This window comes from Panthera tigris, chromosome B1, assembly GCF_018350195.1.
Source record: "Panthera tigris isolate Pti1 chromosome B1, P.tigris_Pti1_mat1.1, whole genome shotgun sequence".
Classification (NCBI taxonomy): domain Eukaryota; kingdom Metazoa; phylum Chordata; class Mammalia; order Carnivora; family Felidae; genus Panthera; species Panthera tigris.
Genome location: NC_056663.1, coordinates 146,766,531 through 146,787,637, shown reverse-complemented (window position 1 = coordinate 146,787,637; position 21,107 = coordinate 146,766,531). Strand labels below are relative to the sequence as shown.

Below are 21,107 nucleotides of genomic sequence, written 5' to 3'. Positions count from 1 at the left end.
GCATATTTTTTCTGTTTAACACACTGTAGATATCGTGCCAAGCCTTTCTGGCCTGCCAAGTTTCAAAGGAGAGATCAGTCACGAGTCTTATAGGTCTCCCTTTATATGTGAGGGCACGTTTATCCCTTGCTGCTTTCAGAATTTTCTCTTTATCCTTGTATTTTGCCAGTTTCGCTATGATATGTCGTGCAGAAGATCGATTCAAGTTACGTCTGAAGGGAGTTCTCTGTGCCTCTTGGATTTCAATGCCTTTTTCCTTCCCCAGTTCAGGGAAGTTCTCAGCTATAATTTGTTCAAGTACCCCTTCAGCACCCTTCCCTCTCTCTTCCTCCTCTGGGATACCAAATATGCGTATATTATTTTTTTTTAGTGTATCACTTAGTTCTCTAATTTTCCCCTCATACTCCTGGATTTTTTTATCTCTCTTTCTTTCAGCTTCCTCTTTCTCCATAACTTTATCTTCTAGTTCACCTATTCTCTCCTCTGCCTCTTCAAGCCGAGCCATCGTGGATTCCATTTTGTTTTGCAATTCGTTTAAAGCGTTTTTCAACTCCTCGTGACTGTTCCTTAGTCCCTCGATCTTTGTGGCAAGAGATTCTCTGCTGTCCTGTATACTGTTTTCAAGCCCAGCGATTAATTTTATGACTATTATTCTAAATTCACTTTCTGTTATATTATTTAAATCCTTTTTGATCAGTTCATTAGCTGTTGTTATTTCCTGGAGATTCTTCTGAGGGGAATTCTTCCGTTTGGTCATTTTGGAGAGTCCCTGGCGTGGTGAGGACCTGCAGTGCACTTCCCCTGTGCTGTGGTGTATAACTGGAGTTAGTGGGCGGGGCCGCAGTCCGACCCGATGTCTGCCTCCAGCCCACTGCTGGGGCCACAGTCAGACTGGTGTGTGCCTTCTCTTCCCCTCTCCTAGGGGCGGGATTCCCTGTGGGGTGGCGTGGCCCGTCTGGGCTACTTGCACACTGCCAGGCTTGTGTTGCTGGGGATCTGGCGTATTAGCTGGGGTGGGTAGGCAAGGTGCACGGGGGCTGGAGGGGCAGGCTTAGCTCGCTTCTCCTTAGGTGATTGACTTCAGGAGGAGCCCTGTGGCAGCGGGAGGGAGTCAGATCCGCTGCCGGAGGTTTGGCTCCGCAGAAGCACAGAGTTGGGTGTTTGCGCGGAGCGAGCAAGTTCCCTGGCAGGAACTGGTTCCCTTTGGGATTTTGGCTGGGGGATGGGCGGGGGAGATGGCGCTGGCGCCTTTGTTCCCCGCCAAGCTGAGCTCTGCCGTCCAGGGGCTCAGCAGCTCTCCCTCCCTTTGTCCTCCAGCCTTCCCGCTTTCCGAGCAGAGCTGTTAACTTATGACCTCCCAGACGCTAAGTCGCGCTTGCTGTCGGAACACAGTCTGTCCGGCCCCTCCGCTTTTGCCAGCCAGACTCGGGGGCTCTGCTTGGCCGGCGAGCCGCCCCTCCGCCCCGGCTCCCTCCCGCCAGTCCGTGGAGCGCGCACCGCCTCGCCGCCCTTCCTACCCTCTTCCGTGGGCCTCTAGTCTGCGCTTGACTCCTGAGACTCCCTTCTGCTAATCCTCTGGCCGTTTTCTGGGTTCTTTAGGCAGGTGTAGGTGGAATCTAAGTGATCGGCAGGACGCGCTGTGAGCCCCGCGTCCTCCTACGCCGCCATCTTCCGGAACCCCCCCCATACACCACTTCTTTATCCATTCATCAGCCGATGGACACTTCGGTTGTTTCCATCATTTGGTTATTGTCGATAATGCTTCTATAAATATCAGGGTGCATGTATCTCTTTGAATTAGTACTTTTGTATTCTTTGGGTAAATTCCTAACAGTGCAGTTGCTGAATCGTAGAGTAGTTTTATTTTTAACTTTCTGAGGAACCTCCATACTATTTTCCAGAGTGGCTGCACCAGTTTGCATTGCCATCAACAGTTCAAGAGGTTCCCCTTTCTCCACACCCTCACCAACATTTGTTGTTTCATCTGTTCATTTTAGTCATTCTGACAGGTATGAGGTGATATCTCATTGGTTTTGATTTGCATTTCCCTGATGATGAGTGATGTTGGGTATCTTTTCATGGGTCTATTGGCCATCTGTATATCTTCTTTGGAAAAGTGTCTATAATGTCTTCTGCCCATTTTTTAACTGGATTATTTGTTTTTTGGTTATTAATTTTGATAATGTCTTTATAGATTTTGGATACCCTTTATCAGATATATCATTTGCAAATATCTTCTCCTATTTCATAGGCTGCCTTTTACTTTTGCTGATTGTTCCCTTTGCTGTGCAGAAGCCTTTTATTTTGATAAAGTCCCAATAGTGTTGTTTTGCTTTTGTTTCCCTTGCCTCAGGAGACCTATCTAGAAAGAAGTTTCTATGGTTGATGTCAAAGGGGTTACTTATTGCCTGTGTTCTCCTCTAAGATTTTGATGGTTTCCAGTCTCACATTTAGGTCTTCAATCCATTTTAAATTTATTTTTGTATATGGTGTAAGAAAGTGGTCCAGTTTCAGTCTACCTTCTATATATTAATCACAAGTAGAAAACCAATTAGTTTTGATATTTCACAATAACACATACAACTCTAGACAACGCAGCTCAAATGTATCCTGTAGTTCATAAAGTAAGTTGAAAATTACTATAAATTTGCCTACCCACTGCAGGGAAAAACCCCTAAATGAGTACATTAACTACTTAACCTTGAGACTTCTTTCTGTAGCATTACCTTCATTTATATTTATTTCAAAAGGTGCATGCATACTTTACTAGTTGATACTAAAGAGAGCAATATAAAAATCTTTCATTTTATTTATTTTATTATTTTATTTTATTTTTTTGCTTATTGTGTAACCCAGTGAAGCATATCATGTCTAATGGAGATGCTGTTAATCAAGAAACTGAGAACTATTATTGTCTCATCAATTCTGCTTGGCAGTCAGACATGGAAGCAAAGTGATTTCATTTGATGTACCTTCAGGGTGATTTTAGGAGTTAACATTCATTTTCATGGGAAATAGAATGTCATATTAATCTTCTTATGCGTAGCATCTTTGTGATTTTCTCTCACTGAGAAAGTCAAGTGCAAAAACCATTCTGTCCTTAAGTCCCCTTGAATATCACATGTTCCTACTTCTATTTATTTTTAAAAAATGTTTGTTTGTTTGTTTGTTTGTTTTGGATGGAGAGACAGAGAGAGAGAGAAAGAGAGCCTGCACAAACAGGAGAGGGGCAGAGAGAAAGGGAGACACACAATCTGAAGCAGGCTCCAGGCTCCGAGCTGTCAGTGCAGAGCCTGACACAGGGCTTGAACCTGTGAACTGTGAGATCATGATCTGAGCTGAAGTTGGATGCTTAACCAACTGAGCTACCCAGGTGCCCCTGTTCCTACTTTTAAAAATATAGAAAGTTTAAAACATGCAGTGAACTACAGAGAATATTGTACAATGAACTTCCATATGCACATCACCTAGCTTCAATGATTGTCAACATTTTGCTCATCCTCTCTCACATATATATCTCCCCATTTTGTCTTTGGGGAGGATCCTATAACATTTAAAATTTTAAAATTAATCCTTCCGTATACCTTATACGTTTAAGATTTACAAACAAATCCATTCAGTGTAAACAGGATAATTCTCTGGAAAATGAAATTCAGAAAAATAGATTGATATCCCTTTTCACAAGATTGACCTCAGTTAAGATCCTCAGCAACTTGGTCACTTGGTCCCATTTCTCTTATATATATACATATATATATGTATATATATATTTTTCTACCTATTTACACAATCAGCCTTCTTTGGCTCACCTGGTCTACTCACTGTTGGTTTCTCCACATGGTAGGCATTCAATAAATTTTGAATAAAGAACTTGCTAGATAAGTGAATGAAGCATTGTATGTCCCCAAATCAGCATCTTTGCTCATGGTATCTCCTTGTCTAATGCTTTACCACTTTGTTTCTGCCAGTGCAGAGAGAAATACACATATAAAACTTGTCGCTTTCATTCTCTTGGCTTTTGTTACTTTCTTTGTCATTCTTTTTTAGTTTTGTCCTTCAGCCACTCTTACTGTTCTCTTTACCCTTTGGAGTATGAGAGTTCTACAAGGACCAGTCTTTCTTTCAGGACTTAGTTTGAATTTTGTTTTCTCTGTGATCAATGAAACTGATTAGCTCTTTTTCTGATCTACTTACTAATCTCTATACTGTTCATTTAGACACTTTCTTGTACTGCCTTGCATAATTAATATTTTAGCAAACATATTGTTTCTCCCAGGAACCTTTTAAAAATTGTTTTTGTTTTATTTTTCTTTATTGCTGCTCTCTTAACACTATCTTAGTTCCTTTATGTAACCAGGACCCAATGCATTTTGTTTTCTTTTGGCCACATTTTTCTATTTTCCACATGCTGCTATTGTTCAAAACAGCCTGTAGCTAATTGAAACAGCATCACCAGAGTTAGCAAACAAAACAAAAGACAGAGGGTCCCAGTTACATTTGAATTTCAGGTAAATACCGAACAATTTTTTTTAGTATAAATATGTTCCACATATTGCACGGGTCATACTTACACTAAAAATATTTTTCATTGTTTATCTGTATAACTGGGCATCCTATAGTTTATCTGGCAACTTTAAATTGAAAGTTTATTTTACTTTAATTTTGTTCCCCAGATAAAAAGGGTAGATAAATTAGTAGATATCTTCCTTGAATATGTCAAATAGTCGGATCCTGATGAATGATTTAGGTTAGCTAAAATTTCTTTGGAAGCCCGGTGTATTGTAAATTGAACGCTGCCTCTGTCTTGGTCTATTCTTTCTTAGTTTTTAGTGATACACAGTCCCTTTGGTGTTCGGGCTCTATACTTCTGTTATATCTAGCCTTTACTCATCCTGGTACAAAGAGTTGCCAAAACCCTAATCAGTCTCTCTTTTACTTAATCTTTCACCTTCCTTTCTCCATTCTTGATTCTTTTTCCAGCATGCCCTTCTTCCTTCTACCCCCATAGCCTGGTTCTTTCTCATCTACCACAAACACCTCAGAAGTCCTCATCAGCCCTGAAGAACGTGCCTTGATTTTATAGTGCTCACATGCTCTAGCCTATCCTTTTGCTACTGTTTTTTTTTTTCAAAAGTATTCTGAAATTGCCATTTCAATTTTTCTGTTCTCCCTTATTTCTCAACTGAGTTCTCTCCTTTGAACACTCCCTCCAGTATTCAATATTTATTTTTAAGTAATGTCTACCCCAACATGGGGCTTGAACCTACAACCCTGAGATGAAGAGTCACATGCTCTACTGACTGAGCCAGCCAGACCCCCCTAATTTTGGACATATTTTGAGATCATTTTTGCCGTAATGTGACCTGTGAGAAAGAGAGGAATTAACAATGACTTCAGGGTTCTCTGTTTTTAGAATCTAGAAGGATGAATTTGCTATTAACAGAGATAGGCAAGATCCTAGGGGAAGCAAGATTTAAGGAAGGATGAGGAGTTAGTTTTGAACATGTTAAATTTATTTTATTTCATTTCATTTCATTTCATTTCATTTCATTTCATTTCATTTCATTTTATTATTATTATTTTTTAACATTTATTCATATTTGAGAGACAGAGACAGAATGCAAGCAGGGGAGGAGCAGAGGAGAGAGAGAGAGACAGACAGACAGACAGACAGACAGAATCCTAAGTGGGCTCCAGACTTTGAGCTATCAGCACAGAGCCTGACACTGGCTCACACCCACGAACCATGAGATCCTGAGCCGAAGTCAGATGCTTAACCGACTGAGCCACCCAAGCACCCTGAATGTGTTAAATTTAAAACGCCCATGAGGATTCAAACAGGGATATAGTTTACTAAGAAGTAGTTACAAAACAACGAAGCTCTCTGAATTGGGGAACATTTGCTGATGAGTTAACAAATCATCGTTAGCCTTTCAGTCATGAATTTGCTCTTAGAATAAATGAAAATTGGAGTGCAGCTGACATACATAGAGCATGGCGTACTATGATGATGGAATAACCTCACTTATAAAAGCACCAGAGCAGTAACGTCTGAAGCGTCTTTGCTTCACTGCTTCCTCTGAGGTTCTAATGAAATCTGTGGTTGCTTTTCCCAGATAAATATACATGCAAACAATGGTTTACATGATATTTCAGGGGACTCAAGGATTTCTTTTTTCTTCGGGTCACTTAACATCTATGCTGGACATGTCCAACACAGTATTTGCCCTCTTTTAGGAGCCAGTGTTATTTGGTTGTATGTTTTTTACCATGACTTTCTAAGCAGTAATCAGAGTGGTTTGCATGTGAAGAGTACTATTTATGTTAGAGCATTTTCCGAAGCTATGATCACCGTGACCTTTATGGTACTCTTTTTCAGCTATCCTATTGGCAGTTGCACAGGAAAGTGAAGTTACTTTTTTTTTCTGTTTTCCAATTAAGTCGTGGTAGAGCTGAGATTGAAGCCCATGAGGGTATTTTCTCAGTCTCTTGCTTTGATGTATGTTCAGTATTTCCTTCAAATTAATTCTTCGGGAGTTGCATGAACCTGGAGAAGAATCATTTACCTGTTTTTGCTTTTTCTATGACTTACCACAGTTTGAAAATTACAAATGATCAAAACCAAAGCTGGAGTTTTTTTGCCATTTTTTTAAATTTAAATTTTAGCTAACATACAGTGCAATATTGGCTTCAGGAGTAGAACTCAGTGATGAATCACTAATATACAACACCCAATGCTCTTCAAAACAAGTGCCTTCCTTAGTAACCATCACCCATCTAGCCCATCTCCCACTCACCTCCCTCCATGAACCCATAGTTTGTATTCTATCATTAAGAGTCTCTTGTGGTTTGTTTCCCTCTCTTCTCTCCCCTTCTTCCCATATGTTCATCTGTTTTGTTTCTTAAATTCCATATGTGAGTGAAATCATATGGTATTTGTCTTTCTCTAACTGACTTATTTTGGTTAGCATAATACAGTCTAGCTCCATCCATGTTATTGTAAATGGCAAGATTTTATTCTTTTTGATGGCTGAGTAATATTCTATTGTATATATGTACCATATCTTACTCATCCATTTATCAGTCGATGGATGGGCTGTCTCCATATTTTGACTGTTTTGGGTAATGTTGCTATAAACACTGGGGTGCATGTACCCCTTCAAATCTGTATTTTTGTATCCTTTAGGTAAATATCTAATAGTGCAATTCCTGGATCATAGGATAGTTCTATTTTTAGTTTCCTAGGGAACCTCCATACTCTCCGGAGTGGCTTCACCAGTTTGCATTCCCACCAACAGTGCAAGAGAGTTCCCCTTTCTCTGCATCCTTGCCAACACCTGTTGTTTCTTGTGTTGTTAATGTTAACCATTCTGACAGGTGTGTGGTGGTAACTCATCATAGTTTTGATTTGTATTTCCCTGATGATGAGTGATGTTGAGCATCTTTTCATGTGTCTGTTAGCCAACTGGATGTCTTTGGGAAAGTGTCTATTCAGGTCTTCTTATTTTATTTTATTTTATTTTTTTAACTCTCAAGTTAGTTAACATACAGTGTAGTCTTGGCTTCAGGAGTAGAATCCAGTGGTTCATCGCCTACATATAACACCCAGCGCTCATCCAAATAACTGCCCTCCTTAATGTCCATCACCCATTTTCAACACCCCCCTACCCCCATCAACCCTCAGTTTGTTTTCTGTATTTAAGAGTCTCTTATGGTTTGCCTCCCTCTCTGTTTTTATCTTATTTTTTCTTCCCTTCCTCTATGATCATCCGTTAAGTTTCTTAAATTCCACATATGAGTGAAATTATGTGATGTCTGTCTTTCTCTGACTGACTATTCATGTCTTCTGCTCATTTCTTAACTGGGTTGTTTGGTTTTGGGATGTTGAGTTTGATGAGTTCTTTATAGTTTTGGATACTAATCCTTTATCAGATATGTGATTTGCAAATAATCTTCTCCCATTATGTAGGCTGCCTTTTAGTTTTGTTGTTTCCTTCACTATACAGAAGCTTTTTATCTTGATGAAATCCCAATACTTTGTGTTTGCTTTTGTTTCCCTTGCCTTTGGTGACATATCTAGTAAGAAGTTGTTCTGGCCAAGGTCAAAGAAGTTGCTGCCTTTGTTCTCCTCTGGGATTTTGTTTGTTTCCTATTTCACATTTAGGTCTTTTATCCATTTTGAATTTATTTTTGTGGATGGTCTAAGAAAGTGGTCCAGTTTCATTCTTCTGCATGTCACCATCCAGTTTTCCTAGCACCATTTGTTGAAGAGACTGCCTTTTTCCATTGGATAGTCCTTCCTGCTTTGTTGAAGATTAGTTGACCATATAGTTGGGGGTCCATTTCTGGGTTTTCTGTTCTGTTCCGTTCCATTGATCTATATGTCTGTTTTTGTGCCAGTACCATACTGTCTTGATGATTGCAGCTTTGTAATTAGCTTGAAGTCTGGAATCGGGATGTCTCCAGTTTTGCATTTCTTTTTCAGGATTGCTTTGGCTATTTGGCATCTTTTGTTGGTTCCATACAAATTTTAGGATTGTTTGTTATAACTCTGTAAAGAATGTTGGTGGTATTTTGATAGGGATTGCATTAAATGTGCAGATTGCTTTGGATAGTATAGACAGTTTAACAATGTTCTTCCAATCCATGAGCATGGAATGCTTTTCCATTTCTTTGTGTCCTCTACAATTTCTTTCATAAGTGTTCTATAGTTTTCAGAGTATAGATATTTTACCTGTTTAGTTGGGTTTATTCTTAGGTATCTTATTGTTTTTGGTGCAATTGCAAATGGGATCCATTCCTTGATTTCTTTTTCTGCTGCTTCATTATTAGTGTATATAAATGCAACTGATTTCTGCACATTGATTGTATATCCTGCAACTTTGTTGAATTCGTGTATTGGTTCTAGAAATTTTTGGGTGGGGGTCTTAAAAAATTTTACAGTGAATCAACCAGCATCAATAACACTACCCATGAAATAATAATACAAATATAAAAAAATACAAATCAAATAAAAATGTGTAATGTACTAATATGATGAAACATGAAAGATTTATTTATAAGGATAGTAGAAAGTAATATAGGAGTCTTAGGCAAGAAATTAAACCAGGGCAGATACTTTTTCTGTAAAGGATCAGATAGTATACTTTTTAGGATTTATGGGTCAGATATCTGGTCTTTGTTGAAATTACTCAGCATTGCAGTTGTAGCACAAACATAGTAATGAACATTATGTAAAGAAATGAGCATTACTGTGTTTAGGTAAAACTTTATTTATAAAAACAGGAGTCAGGCTGAGTTTGGCCTATGGGATATAGTTTGTTCAGTCCTGGATTAAACTACTCATGGTAATTTCAGATAAATTATAATTATAAATGATAGATATAGATAGGTGACTTTTAATGAGACAGCATTGTTTTTAAAGTAACATTCCGCTCAGACTAAGCTAGAATTCCCAAGAGAGGGGACTCAGGGTCTGCCTTTAGGTGGGCCAGGGGTAGTGAGAAAGAGCAGCCCAATCCCTCCTAGATACATAGGGCCGAATATCTCAGTTTTATCACAGTTTTAAATATTGGGGTTCCACATGAAAAGACATTTCACTGATAATAAAATTTGAAAACTATTGGATTACAGAAGGTAGTAACTAAAATCTGTAGTTTTCTTTTTTTATGTTCCCTTTACATAGGCAAAGCAGAGTGTACCTCTGAAGTAAAACATATCATTTTTACTGAAACGTGTATGTTTCATAGATAACAAAATGAGACATATTGGAGTAAAAAATAATAGAAATTGTGTCTGTGATGATTAAATTATCAGATAATTATTTAAAATTCTACTTTGCGTATTTACATATATACACCACTAATAGATGAGTAATGCTTTGTCTTAATGTCTAGTTTGTGATCTGAATCTTGCCTGAAGTTTTATGAAGTTAACCTTCAATGATATGAGTTTATGTAGAGTAATAACACTGAAGTAACACAGATAATATAGGTTCCTCTCCAGTGATGTTTAAATAGAATTATTTATTAGCTAGAGTTAAAGTTTTATGGAAGTGGGAAAAGTGTATATATATACTGAGAGATCTGTACGTGCTGCCTAAACTTTATACTAAAGTCCTTAGATGGTTGGGAGGCTAAACTTTCTGTATGATGATACAGGGAATCATTTGAGGCCAAAAAAATAGTGATATTGGCATTTTGAGTTGATGTACATGAGAAAACATATCTATCATTTTATGTATATCTGTATATTTTTTCACCTCAACCTGAATCTCTGTAAGAAAATCAATAAAAACTGTCTGTTGGGATTGATTGTCTTAACGCAGCCTACTTCTTTGGGCTATAAAAAAGGGTTCTGCTCATATTAAAGTGCTGAAATGATATTATGGTAAATTTACATAGGCAAATTTACAATGGTAAATTTTTGCTGATCTTAAAACAAAGAAATCTGTTACCTATTATGACCTCTAAACTTTAAATGTGTTCTTCTAAAAACATCCATATGCAGAAATCTGAAAAACAAGATGAGACATGATTTTTTTTAAATTTATTTTTTAATATATGAAGTTTACTGTCAAATTGGTTTCCATACAACACCCAGTGCTCATCCCAAAAGGTGCCCTCCTCAATACCCATCACCCACCCTGCCTTCCCTCCCACCCCCCATCAACCCTCAGTTTGTTCTCAGTTTTTAACAGTCTCTTATGCTTTGGCTCAAGATGAGACATGATTAAATCACCTCTCAAAATTGGCGTTTGATAAAAGAATAATTATGTGGTTCAGCTGTTTATAAGTTGAAGCTAATATAGAAAAAATATTTCAGGGAAAGACCTAGAGTTTATTTTTTTTTTTATTGACTTATGTAAGTACTTTACCTTTTGAGCTCTATAAAAATATGAACAATTTCTGGTCTGAGATTCTTCTTTTGCACATGTGAACTTTTATGACTAGATTACTTACATCAAGAGAATTCATTGAATAGTAAAGAATGTTGATGATGAGTTTGGTATGAGGTGGAACTCTTGCTTCCAAAGGACAGGAGAAATTTATCTTTCCCTATTTATTTGCAAGGTATTCTCAAATAAACCTTCTGTTAGCACATGACATACTCATTAGCCCTGGACCTAAGAGAAAGTTCACGATCACAGTGCTGGCAGATTCAGTGTCTGATGAGGACCCACCCACTTCCTGGTTCATAGACAGCCTTCTTCTCATTGTGTCTTCATATGGCAGATGAGACAAGGGAGCTCTCTGGGGTCTGTTTTATGAAAACATGAATCTCATTCATGAAGACATCATTCTCATGGCCTAATCATTCTCATGGCCTAATCACTTCCCAAACAGCATCACGTATGATTTTCAGCATATTTAGGGGAATTTTGTAGCACCACATTAGTGTTGGTCAGTAACTGGCTGCAAGAGGGCATAACATTTTAGGTGAGGTAGTTCTAATGTGACTGAAGGTAGTTCTCTAGAGAAGTAGCTAAGACTGGGAGCCACTGGGGGATGAGTACCTTGGTCTAATCCAGTGTGCTAGCAAAAGGATTCTCCTGCATATTAGAAACAGAAAATAGGAACAGGAGTTAGCTGTTCTCAAGAAGTACTGCCAACATGACAGCAATTCATGAGATAGAAGAAAATTTGAAAATTGACCCATGAGCTTGAGGTCATGTACCATAGGGATATGCCACACAGGACTCCAAAGCCCATTCTAGTATGTTCCAGTACTGGGTGTGCATGCTGTTCACCTGAAGTCCACAAGATAAAAAGTTATATTTTATTAAGGTATTCAGTTGAAAAAGCAGGGACCATCAGTATTTTTTATAGTCTAATTCCTTAAATCACCAGTCTCTAGTTATTTAGAAAAGAAATAGCTCCTTGGGAAAGTGCTGGGTAGATGCATAGTTAAGCTAATATGACTTTTAGAGAGCATTAACCATAGGGCTGCTTGAATCCAAAGAAGCTGTGTATTGCAAAAGTAAGTACTTTTTAAACAATAAAGGTGTTTTAGAGAGTCTCACATTTTGAGACTTAGGATAGTAATGTGTCTCAGTTTACTCTCAGGAAGGTTGACAGGAAAGAAGGACTTTGTGGTTTGTTTTTGTTGAACAAATGGATGATTGTAGGGCTGTAGCTCAAACTAGGTAACAGATGGCATCATTTTCATTGTGTTTTCAGTAATTGCTAGCCTCCTGGCCCCCCAGTACCAGTTATTCCATTAACGCTTTGTCAAGTTTCACCCTCCAGTGGTTACCCTCCAGCTGTTCTACAGAGACTTTCAGCCTAATCCCTACATAGCCCATCAAGTATCAAATGCTGCTTTTGATGCATTGGTGTTCTCTAGAAAAATTTTCATGTTTTTCTTCCTCAGTACCATAATGCTACCTTTGACTGGGCATTTTTGTCCACGAAGAAGTGTTTGAAATACGGAGGAAAGCTCGTGGGGAACAACTGTGATTTTGTTCCTGACATCACTCTCATGTCTTTCATCCTCTTCTTGGGCACCTACACCTCTTCTATGGCTCTGAAAAAATTCAAAACGAGTCGTTATTTTCCAACCACGGTAAGTACCTGAGCTTTAAATAACTTCCATTGAATTTACACAATAATACAATGTTTAATAATGAAAAAGTCACCTGAAATTCAACTTTTGCAATTTTATGCATTTAAAAATTGATTTCCAGTCTTTGTCCATGTGCATATTATATATTTTTAACCTAATTATAGTCTGGCTTTGAAAAGCCTTCCATGGATAAATTCTGTCATAAATTCTATCATAATTCGTATTGTACTGAGGGGGGAAAGTGGGATGTACTTTAGTATCTAAAAATGCATGAGTAAGAAAAAAACCTGTTAAATCCATACTTTGAGAGTACATAAGCAAAAACTCTTCATATTAGTAACAGTTTTTATGTACAATTTCTTGTTCATGAGCTGTACATGTAGTAATTTAGTAGTTGAATTATGGGCTGTGGGAGTAAACTTACACCGTGTCGTTACACCAGTATTGGTATAAGATACGAGCATCATCTGAGCCAAATTTTCCTTCCCATAATGATGAATGCTGTAGTACAGAAAAACAGATAATTGAGCTGGGTTGTGCAGACATCCTGTCTCCCCTTAATATGCTTGGGTGAACATAAAATCAAAACTGCGGTTCATGGAGGGACTACAAGATAAGACCAACATTTAGTTACTGGCATTTTGTTTTTTTACCTGCAGAGTGAAACTAAGATAATCCTTTGCTTTGCAGTTCAGTTCTCAGTGTTTAAGATGTCAGTTTTTCTTAGGTAATCTTGATTATACCTGATTTTTATCAATGAGCTGCTCTAAGCAGCTAGAATCTCATGAAATCTCTCCCCTTGTGTTTTGTGTAGAAGAAGTGGAAAGACTTTAGAAGACAAGAGATGCAGTTGCTGAAATTCCTTTCTTTCAATTCCTAGGAAATGAATCATCATATATTCACTTTCACCCAGGAAACTTTCTGACTTTTTCTTATAAAAACTGATTTTTCTTATAGAGTTGAAAATAAAGGGAAAGATTGATAACTGTTTTCGTCTGTTTGGGCTGCTATAACAAAATAGCGTAGACGGGTGACTTATAAACCACAACAATTTATTTCTCACGTTTTTGGAGGCTGGAAAGCCCAAGGTCAGGTACCAGCATGGTTGGGTAAAGGCCTTCCTCCTGGCTCATAGCCAGCACCTTTTCACTATGTTCAAACATGGAGGAAGGGCTCTCTACGGGACCTCTTTTATAAAAACATTAATCTTACTCATGAGGGCTCCACCCTTAGGACCTAAGTACCTCCCTAAAGGCGCCACCTCCTAATACCATCTTTTTTGGGGGGGTTTAGGATCTCAACATACAAATTTGAGGCAGACACAACACTGAGACCATAGCAATAATGAAATGTCCCAAACTAGCTGGCCTAAGGAATGAAAAATCTCCACAAAGTCAAGGTGCCTGGGTGGCTCAGTTGGTTAAGTGTCCGACTTCAGCTCAGGTCATGATCTCATGGTTCCTGGGTTCGAGCCCTGTATCGGGCTCTCTGCTGAACGCTTGCTCAGAGCCTGGAGCCTGCTTCAGATTCTGTGTCTCCTTCTGTCTCTTCCCCACCTCTGCTCACTCTCTGTCTCACTCTGTCTCTCAAAAATGTAAAAAAAAAAAAATTATAAGAAAAAAAAAATTATAAGAAAAAAAAAAAAAGAAAAATCTCCACAAAGTGAAACATAGAAAGAAGCATTCAATTTAATGTGTCTAAAATGGGCATCACAAAACAGTGGTAAACAGGCATAATTCAGCCTACAGCCATTCTTTGTTTAGCCCATAGTTTGTGAACACACACACACACATGCACACACACGAGGCCTTGGGTGGAGCCTATACTTTGCAGGTAGTTATTGTCCTCATAACTCTAAGACTTGGCTGCTTTGCAATTTCAGATTAACTGCCTGTCCCTGAAGATATTTGAGCTTGTAACACCAGTTACACAGGGAAATGTGTTAACTTAGTCCACCTTTTCAATGGTATGAGTTTTGTGTGGACCAGATGCCTTGGGTAAACGTCTTTGAGGACAATTGCTTCTTCTCTGTTGAGGTTTTTCCTTCTTAATTATTAATCCATTAGACCCCTCTTTCTCTCCCCCCCCCACCCCCGGCTCACACTTCAGGAATTATCACCTTTTTATCTCTTCCACTTGCCAAAGCCTGAAATTATACAGACATAGCAGGTGGAAAACAAAAAATTTGTGAAGCAATTGTTAGTTGTAATTTACAAAATAAACTAGTTTCATCCTTAAGATAAATATAGATCATTTCAACTGCCTATGTAGACATCACCTTTTTCTTCCAGCGGTAACTCCCAAATTGATAACAGCTCTTCAGACTTAAAGGAATTTTCCCTTTATAAGAGCCCAAGCAGGTCATTTGTCAGCATTGATAAATGCTGCTGAGAAAGTTATGAGCATGTGAAAATAGAATAATGATAGCAATCCAGTTTCAATTCCTACTAAGAGGCTTCTCAGCATAGTTTAGAATTATATGCAGCAATCATAAAATAAACAGGGGCAGAAAATATATGTGATTTCTAAGGAGCAATGTTGAGGTGTGTAGGCTTTCAGACCATCATCTCTCCTACTCACTTTATGTTTACAGCTAAATAATAACAATACATCGATAAATTCACACTTGCGTGAATAATAAGAATATATTTTCTGCTCTCTCATTTGCCAAAATGTGTTTGGACTTAAGCTGTCATTTAGAAGGAGGGTCTCTAAAGATAGGAACCAATAGATTTATAGATCTTTATGCTTCATGTTATTCTACAATAAAAATTTGTATGCTTAAATAGAATAAATTAGACAATCCTTGAATGCTGGGGCAATAATTGAACCAACTGTTACTACTTCCTCACTCACACCAACAATGCACATGAAATTGCTAAAATTTCAAAGTGATCATGCCGGATGACAGTGCCCCTGTCCTACAAAATGTCCTCTTTTCCTTTAGCGTGACAGGCCATTTCTCTCTAGCACTCTCGTTTCTAAACATTTGTATTTTAGTCAATTAAGACTGTAAGCCGCTGGAATTCTGTTTTACTTCTCCATTATTCCTCACATCAATTAGCACAAGGCTGGGTGCAGACTAAGTACTCCATACTTGATGACTAGTGGGAAACAGCAAAATAGAGGGAAAGGCTGCATTTTGTGGAAAGAGCACACATAGATGGGAGAACCCAGAAGCTCCACTGCCAGCACTGCCATTAACTAACAGTAGCCCTTTGATGGCTAACCTTGGACTTCAGTTATAACACCCAGAAAAGGAGAGCTCAGCTAGAAGACAATTAACATCCTTTTAAGCTCTACAGTTCTGTAATTTTAGAGAGAGTTTGCTGACTCCATCTCCTAAATTAAATGAATTCTCTATTTTAAGCTAGAGCTTATGGCAATGATCAGTACTTACAAATTTCTCAAAATTAATTTTTATCTCCATCTTTATGCCACGTCTGCTTTTACAGCTGCTGCCAACCTCTGCCTGTGGATGATCTACAGTTGTTATATAGCAACTTCAAGATGTGGTTTTTCTTTCCACATTTGAACATACTCATCTTCCTGTATTCCTTATCTCAGCTCATAGTATCATCTACCCTCACAGCCATCCAAGATCAAAATCCCAGAATCATATTTGGTGTGTCAGTCTGAGCAGGAAGCAAATTATACACTCAGGTGGGATGATTTGAGGGGTTTACTAAAAAGCATCATTTCCAAAGTGCAGTTAAGTTTAGGGAACCCATGAGGGAGAATGTAGTGTCCAGTGCTAGGAACAGTGGGTTGTTACTATCCCTGGCCCAAAGGTTGTGCAAAGGGAATGGTTGCTGGACCCCAGAGGAAAAGAGTCGAGAGAGCTGTCCTGGGAGGTAACATGAGCTCAGGCTGAGGGATATAGCCGGCCTGAGGAAGTCTCACAGCAATACAGCTATGGGAATAAGTATTTTGATCTATCTCTCTTTTACTTCTGATGGCCTGCTCAAGCTGCTGCAGGCTAAACCCAGCTGGAGAGGAAAGGGAATCTACTTCAGACCACAGGCCAGTCTCCCAAGGTGGAGAGCGTGGTGAAAAGCAGTAGAAACTTTGGTGTGACAAAAGATGATAGCATTTTATTTGCCTCTGCAAATTTTCTTTTTGATTATCAAATTAAACTTGTCACAGTCCCCTTGATTATCCTGCTCTAATCTCTCTCCCTATACTTACACTCCTGTTCCTCTAGTTCAGCCCATCATTACTTTTGCTTAGACCAGGGTCAGTTATCCACTCTTTCCATCCCTCAGGAAGCTACTAGCAATTCATCAAGACAAGCACTTACAGTAAAAGAGTTTGTCTTTGCTAGCCTGTCTATCAGGAATTTAATTTGTATATCAGGCTTGTCCAGAGAGCCCTAATACCGAGGGGAATATTGATGGAATGCCAGTACACCACTGCCTGTCTTCTTTGTGGTCCCCATTCTTTTGAGAGGAGCGCTTCAGATCGTTACCATATATAGTTACTGGGCTATTATGTCAGCCTCAAGTCTTTAGTCAAAGTCTTTTGGCATCAGAGCTTCCTGTAGGGGCATCACAGCATAATCTGTAATCTTCTGTGGCAGATGGCTCAGGACATTAACATGAAATGGTCTTCCAGAGTCCCATACTGATAAGGGATTATATGCACGCAAGGAAGATACCATGGCTGCATGTGTGCTGGCAAAATGAAAGCAGTAATTTAGAGCAGGATTGTGATTAGTGGTCGTGGAACTCATAAATCTATAGAACCTGAATTAGACAAAATCTGTTGATACTTTGATATAGTCAAATGTAATATGGTTGACTGCTGTATGTCTTTGGCATGAAAATGTGTTTCTTAAGGAGCTACTTAATTTCCTCTTTTTCCCCCACTTAGTGTAAGTAACAGTTTTGACTGTCACATGAACTGGTATAATGGTAAGATTCTCTTTTTAATGTGCCTTCTGATTGTTATTGTCAGTTAAGTAAATAAAATGAACTCCAGGTAACGTCAACAGCTATAACACTTTTTACACTTTATTTAGATGACACTTGAGAAGAATTTTCTTTGATACCCTTTAAAAAAACCCAGTATTTTATACTCTATAATTAATTAATTTATCATTTAATATTGAAAAAAAATATTGTGTCCCTAATGTGTGCTTGATACAATTCGAGGGGGTAGGGATACAAAGATAGGTAATTCATGAGTCTGGCACATAGTAGGAAGTAAATATATATTTGTTGAATAAGTTAGATTTTTGGGCTTTCAGATGAGTGTGACTCATTTTGATTCTTCTGATCCATTCATGCTTACTGTCTTCTATGGTATCACACTTCGGTGCTTTCCTTTGACCTAAGTAATTTGATGATGGTTTGAGGAGCTGGCTTTATGTATAAGAAAAAAGTACAGAGTTTCTGTAATTTCAGTGGAAATATAATGAGCATTTCAGTTAGGTAACACATTTAGTTTTCATCCATGTGAAGCACAGTCTACAATTCCACAATTTGCTATATTTCTGGCTCCGTGACTTTTAGTTGACATTTTGGCCTGTGACAGTTCTATTAAAGTTGGATGTGTTTAGTTGGTAAACAACTCTTTACAAGAATTGGGTGACATCCCTTTCTGTTTTCTTTTTTTTTCCCAGAAACTCTCTTGGTAAATGATAACTGTCAAACTAAAACCAATAATGCATCCAAAAACTAGTAAGAACTAATGGGCATGTATTCTCCATCCTACGTTCTAGTGTTGGTAATGTTGGGTGATGTTTGGGTGTTTCTTGCAGAAACATCAGACCACATTATGCCACTGAAACTTATCCAGAAAATGTCCTTGCTGTCAGTGAAGGGGAATCAGATTTTCAAATTCTTGTGTTGTTGTATACCAAGAAAAGTAATTTTCAAAGTCAAATTTGTTTTTAATCTAAAATTGATTTTCCTATTTTTTCGTAAGACTAACAAAGGGATATTTGGTTATAACTACAACTCAGCCTATTAAACACTTAACAAAGATTACAAATACTTCAGTTCTTATAGACATATGACAAAAAATGCAGTTAACCTGAATTGAGCCATAAGAAAAATAAGATTAGGAGCACTAAGGGGCCAAGTGTTCTGTGAGTGCTCTTAAACAGTCTATGGACAGTAATTTTGACCATGGTTCTTTATTGGTCCTGAGTTCTTTCAGCTTACTTGATCATCATAGGAAAGTTACCAGCATTGAAATCCATTCATCAACACAAAATGACCTCCTACTCCATTTTCAGATTGTCTGATTTATACACATGACTTAATAATTACTCTTTTTAAAATGTTGATTTTTGTACCTTAATATAATTATAAAACCACCTTTCTTTTTAAGTCCTGGAACTCTTTCTTGTATGCTGTTGGGGGCCATATCAAGACAACACTATTAGAGGGCCAAGAAATTTTGTTAACTGGGTCTTAATGATTGAATTTTAGCGTTAGGACTTTGAATGCCATCTAGTCCAATACCACCTCTTAATTTCTGACAAGTGTTCCTCTGCGGAATGCTTCCTAGAACAGGAGCTTCTATCTCTGAGAGAATTCCTGATAGAAACACAAATCTTGCCTGCCACAGCCTCTGTCCCCAGGATCTGCCCTTGCCCTCTGAAGCTACACAGGACAAGTTTGTCCTTCTTCCCTGTGACAGATGTCGCATATTTGAAGACACTTTCTGCAACTTCTCGAGGCCGACCATCATTTTTTATGCAGTGGGTTTTCTGGAACCCTATTCCTCTGGTTACCCATCTCTGGATCAGCTCCAGATTTGTACTCTCTACTTAGAATATAGTGACCAGGTTGAGGTACAGCATCTCTCATGCAATCTGATTATTTGCTTCTGGCATACACTTAATAGGTTTTGTGCTCTGCTCAGGTTTACAGCAGGAGGCAGGAAGAGTCCCAAGCGTGAAATATCACCAACTTTCCTTCCGAACTGCTTTGTAGGCCCACTCCACCTCTGTTCCGTGATTGGAAATACTATTTTCTCTTTCAGGTAGACTTTCATTCGGAAGCTCTAAGCCCCACTCAGATAAAGTGCCCAATCCATTTCCCTTCTTTGTTCCCCAGCTCTCTGACTCTGGATGTTACAGGGTGAAAATCCTGGAGTCTAAATCACACTTTACTTTTATTGAATTCTAATTACAGTGAGTATTATTGATTCAAAGTACAGTGTATTATGATTGCTATACTGATATTAGTGCTTATTTATTTTATAGTGCTGTGCTTTGGCTACTAGGGAGGGAATCCAATTTCAAAATTCTCATGGTATTTTGTGCCTTTTTACGATTGCCAGAAGGCACCACGTTTATCTGGTATACTGTTTTTCATCTGGAATAAATGCTCTTTTACACTGTTGTTTAGCAGTCTCACCATTGTGAGAAGAACTGACATCATTGATTAATATTTATCGAGAACCCACAGGGTGCCTGCTGCCGTACTTGTCTCTGTAACAGCTCCATCCATCGAGAGCTGCTCTGCAGGCCCACAGCCTTTCCCCCGTTAACTCAGGAGCAGCTGTAGCCTTTGCAAAATGAAAACCAAATGTCTTCTGGGGCTTCAGGGAAACCAAACTCATTTCTCCCTGCTGTAAATTAACTAGCTTCTCCCCGTTGGTGTCTCCATGATTATGACTCTCTTAATAATTTGTAAGTACCATCCTTCATGAAGAATATGTTTATAATAGATTTATTAGGTTGTTTTTGCCCAAGAATGGAGAACAGTGTATGGTTACTTGAATTTCCCTTCCCATCCGTGTCATTTCTTCTTTGCTCTGGTAGTTTAAATAGCTAAGCTGATTGTTTCTTATTAGATTAATCAAGATATTTTATAATTAATTCTGAAGAGGACAGAAATATTTTTCTTTTCATTTTTATAATTAAAAAGTGGCAAACAAACAAATAGCTCAAAACCAGTCTTATATAAAATAATCTTAATTGAAACACATTTTTCTTTGCCGTATTCATGAATGGAGGTAGGAAATATCTTATACATTGTAGCACATCACTGTACCATTAAAAAAAAAACACAACTATTTTTGTTTATAGCAAGCCCTTGCTATATATAAATTATCTTAGTTTGTATTTCACTTAGATTGCCATAGTTTATATTCCTAGGATATTGAAGTTTGAACCTGGAGAGACTTAGTGTTTGGCTACAGGGACATCCATGGGTTATGTCTGTTCAAGCTAGGTTTGAGGCCTCCAAATCTATAAGATTGGATGTGAAATCTTGTGGAAACTTGTTTCTCATGAAAACTTTGGTACCTCTAATCATGACCAGTGAGATCTAGAAGGGAATTAAGAACTATGGGTTTCTCCCATGGGGGGAGGGGAAGGAAAAAAAAAAAAAAAAGAAGTTAGAGTGGGAGAGAGCCAAAGCATAAGAGACTCTTAAAAACTGAGAACAAACTGAGGGTTGATGGGGGGTGGGAGGGAGGGGAGGGTGGGTGATGGGTATTGAGGAGGGCACTTTTGGGATGAGCACTGGGTGTTGTATGGAAACCAATTTGACAATAAATTTCATATATTGAAAAAAAAAAAGAAC

At 38.3% G+C, this 21,107-nt stretch overlaps 1 protein-coding gene across 1 annotated transcript in view; it reads left to right on the top strand.

Moving 5' to 3' along the window:
- Positions 1–21,107, top strand: part of SLC4A4 (solute carrier family 4 member 4) — a 356,758-nt gene that overhangs the window by 291,315 nt on the left and 44,336 nt on the right. Inside the window, exon 16 of the mRNA XM_042984402.1 lies at positions 12,373–12,564. Coding sequence (XP_042840336.1) covers positions 12,373–12,564 — 192 coding nt within the window. The remainder of the gene's footprint in view (positions 1–12,372; positions 12,565–21,107) is intronic.